This window comes from Eretmochelys imbricata, chromosome 1 (genome assembly GCF_965152235.1).
Source record: "Eretmochelys imbricata isolate rEreImb1 chromosome 1, rEreImb1.hap1, whole genome shotgun sequence".
NCBI lineage: Eukaryota > Metazoa > Chordata > Testudines > Cheloniidae > Eretmochelys > Eretmochelys imbricata.
In genome coordinates, this window is record NC_135572.1 from 292,785,261 (window position 1) to 292,794,386 (window position 9,126).

General features: G+C 47.2%; 1 protein-coding gene across 1 annotated transcript; it reads left to right on the forward strand.

Moving 5' to 3' along the window:
• Positions 1 to 4,895: 4,895 nt before the first annotated feature.
• LOC144274156 (histone H2B 8-like) lies at positions 4,896 to 5,276 on the forward strand. The gene has a single exon (XM_077832800.1). It carries the CDS (start codon positions 4,896 to 4,898, stop codon positions 5,274 to 5,276), a length of 381 nt encoding a protein of 126 aa, XP_077688926.1.
• The last annotated feature ends 3,850 nt before the right edge of the window (positions 5,277 to 9,126 follow it).

Sequence of the window (9,126 nt, forward strand, 5' to 3'; positions counted from 1 at the left end):
TGCATACGATATTGCCGTATTACAAAATTGTATAGAGTGAGATCTTTTCTGAAAGCTAGTGACAAAGTGGTGATTAAACTCATTGCGAAATGTATGTATTAACACTATGTAAGGAATTATGAATACTCATTGATATTAGGCTGGTTTCAGAGTAGCAGCCGTGTTAGTCTGTATTCGCAAAAAGAAAAGGAGTACTTGTGGCACCTTAGAGACTAACCAATTTATTTGAGCATGAGCTTTCGTGAGCTACTCTGATGAAGTGAGCTGTAGCTCACGAAAGCTTATGCTCAAATAAATTGGTTAGTCTCTAAGGTGCCACAAGTACTCCTTTTCTTTTTGCGAATACAGACTAACACGGCTGTTACTCTGAAACCTGATATTTTGTTTTGCTTTACTTGTAATTCTATCTTTTTACTTGAACTCACTTAATCCATGCTCTTTTTTAATACAATTATTTATATTTACTATAAACCAATTCAATGCTGTGTTTAAGGGGAAGGATGTATGTATCTCTGTTGAATTGATAAGTTGTAATGTGTTTTTGTCTCTTTACAAGAGCAATGAACCTTATTATTTCTCTGAGCTGTCCTGGAGTGTGCTGGACACTTCATGGCAACACAGTTTGGGGAAAATTTGGGACTGGGAACATAGGCACCGACTCCGTGGGTGCTCTGGGGCTGGAGCACCCACGGGGAAAAATTGGTGGGTGCTTTGCACCCACTGGCGGCTCCCCGTCCCGCCCCCCTGCCCCAGCTCACCTCCGCTCCGCCTCCTCCCCTGAGCGCACTGCCGGGTCCTGCTTCTCTCCCCTCCCTCCCAGCGCTTGCGTTGCGAAACAGTTGTTTCACACAGCAAGCGCTGGGACGGAGGGGGGAGAAGGAACGTGGCACGCTTGGGGAAGAGGCGGGGCAGGGGCAGGGATTTCGGGAGGGGTCCAGTAGGGGCAGGGAGGGGGCAGAGTCAGGGCAGGGCCAAGGTCACACTCTGAGTGTCCATGTATAACTGCAGCCCTGATCCAGCAGGGTGGGGGGGCATGAGCACCCACTGTCACCAATGAAAGTTTGTGACTGGGAATGGTTGGGGGTCATCTTGCTGGTTGTAGACAAGGTTGGTAGAAACCAAGGATCTGACTTGCTGGCAGGCTGCTGGGGTCAGAGTTCCTGGATCAGGGATGCAGTTATACACGGTCACTCAGAGTGTGAGCTGCCTTCTTGTTGCTGACTGTGACTGTCCCAGGAAAGGAGTTACAGTAGCAAAGCATTTGAGGCACCAGGGTTACAGGGCGGGCAGTGACCTAACCGCTTACTCGTCTGAATTGCCCCTGAAAGCGTGACACATAAGCATTATTTTTCTTGCTTCTAATGTGCATGTGCATAATTTTACCTAGCTGAGCAATCCCATTAAATTTAAGTGCATAGGTCAGGGGTGGGCAAATTACGTTTTAAGCCATTTTAAGAGTTTAACTTAAGCCGTTTAACTTAACTTAAACGCTTAAGCCATTTTAAGCTGGCCCACGAGCTTCTGCTGGGGACTGAGATCTGGGGCTTGCCCTGCTCCGGCGCTCCAGCCGGGGGTCAGGGGCAGCATGGCCCTGCTCCGGCTCCTGTGCAATCCTGATCCAAAGGCCCTGCTCCAATGGCCCCCTCCAGCGTTCAAATGGGAGCTGCAGGGGTGGTGCCTGGAGACAGGGCAGTGTGCAGAACCAGCTGTCCATGCCTCTGTGTAGGAGCCTGAGAAGGGACATGCTGCTGCTTCCAGGAGCCGCTTGAGGTAAGCGTCGCTTGGAGCCTGCACCTCTGAGCCTCTCTCCATGCGCCAACCCCCTTCGCCAGCCCTGATCCCTCTCCCACCCTCCAGACCCCTTGATCCCAGCCCAGAGCACCCTTCTGCACCCCAAACCTCTCATCCCCAGCCCCTCCCCAGAGCCCGCACACCTAGCTGGAGCCAGCACCCCTTCCTGCATCCCAACCCCCACCCCAGCCCGGAAACCCCTCCCACACCCTGAACTCCTCATTTCTGGTCCCAACCGAGAGCCCACACCCCCTCCCGCACTCCAACCCCAATTTCATGAGCATTCATGGCCTGCCATACAATTTCAATTCCCAGATGTCACCCTCGAGCCAAAAAGTTTGCCCACCCCTGGCTTAGGTGCTTGTGGAATCAGGACCATGTTTATTATTTTTGTGTGAATTCCTTAGACCAGTCGTGTCCAATACGTTCGCTACTAGCCACATGTGGCTAATAGGCTATTGAATTGTGGCTAATGCATGTGGCTTTTTTATAATGCAGCTAATAAGAAAAATTCAAAACCACAAGTGTGGCTAGCAGTGTGGCTAGCATCGAATTTCTATTGGACACTGTTGCCTTAGACAGCCCCTGATCCTACAAAGAGTTGTATGTGAGTCCTTTTTCATAGGTTGATTTGGAAAAAGAAAATCCTGCTGCTGTTCCCTTCTGTGGCTGAGAGGCTGGGGCAGGCAGGCTGGGGGCCGTGGTGCGCACAAGACGCCCCGGGCTGGGGCTACGCCATGCCATCCGTCCTCCTGGTGCTGAGACTATGGTGCTGGCCGCACTGCCCACCCAGTGCTCTCGGGCTGGTGGCGCTCTGGCTGCACTGTCAACCCACTATGCTGGGATTGGGGGCACGCAGGGTGGCCGGCAGCCGCGAGGGGTGCTCTGGGTTCCAGCAGGAGAGGGGGACAAAAGGGGCGGGGCCTCATGCAGAGCGGGAGGGTTTGGGGGCTACCCTCCCCTAAGGGTGTGTTTACCCATGTCCGCAATTGTGTCATAATGCCATTGTTAGGCAAGTCTGAAGCATACATAAAACTTACATGTATATCTGTTTCTACTGATGTTTTGTTCCAGACATGGGGCAGTTAGCTGTTAAAATTAGGCCATAGACATTGCTCCAGTATATTAGGATAGGTTGCAATGTGTTGTCAAATAATTTTATTTGTGGCTTTTATTGATGTAAAGATGTTTTCTAGAGGGCCTTTTTCTTCTAATAAGGCCTCCTGGTGTTGCAATGAGATTTTTGTGGACAGATCCCCTGTGCCCACAGAGAGCCCCCTGGGTGGCATGGCTCTGTGCAAGCACATTACAAGATTGGGTCCTAAATGTGTAGCCAGCTTGAAGCTCTCAGATGCATTTATTGTAATACCTAGAGATGTGCAGCTGGATGTGGAGGGACGGGACACTAGGCCTACTGTGACACTAGGCCTACTGTGACACTCTGGGAAGGGTTTGGGGATGCAATCTGGACGAGTGAGGGGTTGTGTCACCACATACCCTGCAACCCGGGATGCCTCGCTACTGTGATGCTCACAGTCAGCAGGAAGCATGCAGGTCAGACACTGTGTGTCTGTGCTTAGACTGGCCTGGTTCAGCAGCTCTTACCCCAGCAGCCTGTCTACAGCTTCACAGTCCCACTTTGGCTTCCACAAGCCTTGGTTACAACCAGCAAGATGACCCAGCACACTACTGGTCCCCACCATCTCCTAATAATACTGGGTGGGGAAGGGCTGGCTCAGTCCCAGGCAATTATTACTTGCTTGTTTTGTCGCTTCTTCATAGACTTCAGAATTGCTGTTTTAGTTAGCTTGCATAGCCGATGCTGTTGGGTAAAATTTCATGAAACATTCAATAAATTATTTTAACTTCACACACGCACCCCTGGTGTGAGACCCCAAGTGGTTCCTCTGGTTGCAACACCTAAGTGCCTTTGTGGATCCCACCCAAAGCAACCAGAAAGCCAGGAAAAAAGTCAGGGAAAGCAAGCAGAAAGCCAGAGAAGTAGACATACCTGTGGCCCTGAGAGGGAGCAGTGACTGAGCTTCTTGGGGCACAGGACTATCTGGAAAGGCAGGCTTGGAAATTGTCAGCAACAAAATTGCCTGCTGCTGTTTGTTCCTACTGTGTTTAGAGGAACAGAGCTTTGTAAATAAACATGATTATACCAAAGACATACCTGAATCATATTATCAATGTCTCTTCCTAACAGGAACAACCTAGCAAGGCCCTGATTATTGGCTAAATCATTCAGGCCAAGGAGCAACAATATTTATAAACAGGGATAGGGACATAGATTGTCTCCCAGTGTGAAAGGGCTAAAACTCCAGTTTCATGTGCCCCTCCCCTTGCACAAGTGCTGCGGAGAAGAGGTATTAGTTACAGGAGAGAGAGAAGTAATATAATGTCTGTGAGAGGGTCATACATTCTGAGTGGACTTACATTTAAAACTGTGTATATCATAGTCGTGTGGATTATTTTACTGAACTGTATATTCTCAAAAGGAACTTTGCCCTTCATCACCGTTGGAAGATACGTGCAGCTACAAAACACAACAGTATTTTACCATTTCCTTTTGCCCTTTCTTGCTGTTTCATGGAATCAGTAATGATTACTTGTCTTGTGTTAAATGAAACCAGAAGAATGGTCTTGTTGAGAGCAATTTTCTGTCTGAAAGAGCTATAAAAATATCTCTGTTCTGCAATATTCTTGTATGGGTAACTATGACATGCCAAACTCTGTATAACTATCTGTGATAAATAAAGTGAAGTGTAGAATGATCAATCACTTCATCAAAAAGCCATTTTCCAAGTTCCAGTCGTTTTATTAATATCGCTGATCTCATCTGGCAGGTTTTTGGCTCATCTTGTTGCCAGCTTATTCCAAAGACAGAATGCATCTTTTACTAATGGTCTGTTTAATTTGGTGTGCTTCGAGTTTTGATGTTGAATGATTAACAAATATCTTTAGAAATAACTAATATTGCTTTTCTCTTCATTTTTGAATTCTTGAGCACTTGATCACTTTACATGGGCAGAGACAACTCTGGGTCTGGCCAGGTTTTAGGCCCCTGCAGTGTGTTTTGTGGGTTCCTTGTAGTCTTCAGGATGCCTGAGCCAGCGAAGTCCTCTCCCACGCCTAAAAAGGGCTCCAAGAAAGCAGTGACCAAGACCCAGAAGAAAGGAGATAAGAAGCGCCGCAAGACCTGGAAGGAGAGTTACTCCATTGATGTCTACAAAGTGCTGAAGCAGGTTCACCCCGACACCGGCATCTCTTCTAAGGCCATGGGCATCATGAATTCCTTCATCAATTATATCTTCGAGCGTATTGCTGGGGAGGCGTCCCGCCTGGTACATTATAACAAGCGCTCCAACATCACCGCTCGGGAGATCCAGACCGCCGTGCGACAGCTGGTGCCCAGGGAGTTGGCTAACCATGCTGTGTCTGAGGTCACCAAGGCTGTGACTAAGTACACCAGCTCCAAGTAAGCAGGGCCTGTGCCATTCTGGGAAGCTGTTATACCTAAAACCCTGCAACCTCTCCAAAAATATAGGGATTGTATTGATAAAGAAAACACTGAGCTTGGAACAGAAAATCATTTAACTAATTTTATTAAAAGTGGACAAATTTAGTTATGGTACAAAACTACTCCTTAAAGCAATATTCAATAACGATTGTTTTATTATTTTTTAACTTTAAACCCCCCCCCCACCTCTAAAGCTGGGTCATGCACAACTTTTATACTCATAGTTTTCAAAACAAAAAAAAACCAACCAGACAAGACAAGCTAACTGAGTATTTTCCAAACAAGCCTACTACAGGATCAGCTTCATAATTATAGTCCCTAATCCTTTCTCTCATCTTGGGCTTTCAGAATCACCAGGTTTTCTGTTGCAGAGTGCTGGCACCAAATAGGTTTATTAGAATACTGCGCTTCTTATAACTAACTGCCATTGAGACAGCATGTTGCGGTAACATAATCTTGACAGATAGGATCAAAGGGGAGTCACAAGTACCATTTTTGCAGCATAAGTTCTGGAACCATAAACATCTTGTACAGTAAAAGTAGACAACTGGGCACAAACACCAGAGTCTTTAATGTCTACTCCTGAAGGCATTCTGTGCCCCCCCCGCAAAAATTATGTGCCAAAAAAATTAAAAAGTATGCACATAATATTTAAAAATTCTGCAAAATTCTGAAAATTTTATTTATCAAATAAATGTGGAGGCTCCAGCATGGCATTTGGGAGCACAGGCCACTGGCTGCACAGAGGTGGGAGATCACTGTGCAGCTCCCCCCACGCAGGACATGAACTCAGTGGTGAGGCTGCACCCAACCCTGACACAGCGCAAGGATTGGGCCTGCTCCAGGAGCAACCCCACCCCCCTCCCGCCCCCACATCTGTGCCAGGTGCACCAGGTGCAGGCAGCAGGCTCAGCAAGGCATGATCCAAGTGGGGAGGGGCTTAGTGTGTGGTGATCCTGGTGTGTGTTGAGGGTTCTGTGTAGGGCAATCTGGTTGCAGGTGGCTCAGTGTGGGATCTGGGTGTAGGGGGGATCTGGATGCACAGGGGCTTGTTGGGTGGTTCTGGATGCAACGGTAATGGGACTCTGCAGGAGGGTCCAGGTGAAGGTGTTTGGGGCTCAGCAGGAGGGTCTTGATGTAGGGTGGATAGAGCTCAGCAGGGGGGTCTAGGTGTGGGGGGCCCAAGGGTGGGTCCAGATGCTGTGGGAGTGGGGCCCAGTGGGACGGGGATCCGGGTGCAGGTGGCTCATTGGGGTGGTTCAGCTGCAGGGGGAGTGGGGCTTATTGGCGGGGGGGGAGGGGTGAGGCTTGGCGGGAGGGTCTGGGTATGGGGGGATCAGGATGCATGGGGATTGGGTGGTGGGGAGCAGCTCCCTGTAGTGGGATCCCTCCCCCTGCAGCTGAGGAGCGATGGTTGCAGGAAGCAGGGGTGGGAGGGTAGTTTGCAGAGCTTCCTGCAGCAGGGAGAAATCTGAAGGTGGGGCTGACACAGCCCTGGATGCCATGCAGGGGAAGAGGAAGTCCCATCCTCGCCAGCTCAGCCTAGCAGCTGAGCCTGGCACAGGGTAGGGAGCCAGGTCTTCCCCAGTCCTGCCCTCTGCCCCACAGTGATTTACCTCTCTGATGGCTGCTCTGGGCACCTGAAATATAGTGTTGTGGAGGGTCGCATGACCGTTATTGTGACTTCCCTTTGCTTCCCCATCAGAAATCTGCAGGGGACATAAATTCTGTGCATGTGCAGTGGTGCAAAGTTCTCCCAGGAGTACAATAAATATGAAAATGGAAATGTTGTCTGTATTACTGATTTCATCATACATGAAAATGGCTTTTTAAAATCAGTTTCCTACTCCATAATATGCCTGTTAAAATTGATTGAGATGGTTATTCTCCAGCTAATACACTGCAAGCACCATTGCATCCACTGCCATTTCTTTTCATTGGTCTTTTTTTAGAACTCTACTCGTGCTCTGACAGTTGGTATTGACTACATTGGTGCCATTTCTGAAGGCTGCAAATTGTTCAACTCTGAAGGTTTGCAACATTTTTTTTTTTTTTTTGGTATGCATTCTTTGAGCTCCTTATCAAAGTGTTTGAAGTCTTATCTCCATTTTAAACAGGACTTCTCACCATGGTTGTGAAACTCTTTCAGTAATCCTGTATTTCTTAATTTCTTCTTTCCAAACTTTTCAGGTCATCTTTTCCCTCCCTTATCCAAGTGGCTATATCTGTCATAGCATTACTTGTATAGTAACTTTTAGGGATTTAAGGTAATGTGTTTGTAGAGGCTCCAGAATCCCCCTGCACTGTTGATCATAGGCACCGACTCCGTGGATGCTCTGGGGCTGGAGCACTCAGAGATAAAAAATAGTGGGTGCTGGCAGCCCTCCCAGTTAGCTGCTCCTCCTCCCTCCTAGCACCTCCCGTCCACCGTGGATCAGCTGTTCAGCGGCATGCAGGAGGCGCTGGGGAGGAAGGAGGAGGAGCGAGGGAGAGAAGAGGCAGGGTGGGGGTGGGACTTGGGGGAAGGGGTGGAGTGGGAGCAGGGCCTGGGGGCGGAGCAGGGTCTAGCACCCCCCCCCCGGCAACTCAGAAAGATAGCGCCTCTGCTGTTGATGATCTGTGGAATATGTGTGATCTTCTAACTCGTTTATAGTTTCAGGTTCACTGGATGATCATCACACACATGCTTATCAGTACCATGCAGAGAATCTATGCCTTGCAAATAATTATTTTTATACGTAAACTTGCATGGGATCTCTGGAATACCGCAGCATCTTCCATTTGTCTGACATAATTTTTCATGGTTACATTTCAAGATAACTGAAACTGGTGTGATTATATAGTGTTATTTTGACAAATCAAATTTGCAGAATTTTAAAATTTTATGTGCAGAATTTTTAATGTTTTGACGCAGAATTCCCCCAGAAGTAGTATATTTATCTGTACTGATCAAGGTGAAAGTCAAGCTTAGGAGAGGGGACAGTAAACAAACACTTCTCCACCTTCTGGTAGTCATAGGTAATACCATTGTTTTACTTTAATGATCCAAGACTATTTATTAAAGTAGTAGGCACTTTATCAAGAGATCAATACTTTGGATTGTTTAAAAAAGTTATAATTCAGCGAAGCATGAAAATTTCTTTGCAACAAATATGGACTAATTTAAAAGATACAGTCTGTTCCCAAAAGAAGAAAAGGTGCTCAGATATCACAAGGATGAGCATTGCATAAGCTCCTGAACAGAAAAGAACCAATTGTTCAGACAGGACATTCACCTCTAAGGGACTTTTCTGAACAGTTTGTACCACTCATGCAAAACTAAGAGCCACAAGGAGCCCTTTGGGACTTATTCTTCAGGTTTTGTAATACATTTTATGGGAGAAATTGTTCACAATCTGCAAATTGAAGATGGAAACTGCTTTTAGTGAGGAAACAATATTCGAAGGTAAAGAATTTTTAAAATGCTTTTCCTTATAGAAGGAAAAACAATTTGAAAACTCTTTGTTTATCTCCAAGCTGAAGAGCAGACTTCTTGTAGGCTTATTATACCCTCTAGGATAAGCAGTTCTGAATCCTTTGCCATTCTGTATCATCACTCCTCACATGCAGTGGCACTCACAAGGCTGCATTTCAAGTTTTACAGCTTAAGACTCTGAAGCCCTTTCCCTCGGTTTCCTAGCAGCCACCACATTTGACAGGGGATTTCCTGAGCAACTGATAAAACGAGGAACTTTTGCCAGAACAGTTTCTCACTCCCACCTGTCTGCATTTACAGATCAAGCCCCTGCAGGGGTTGAAGACATTGCTCAGGG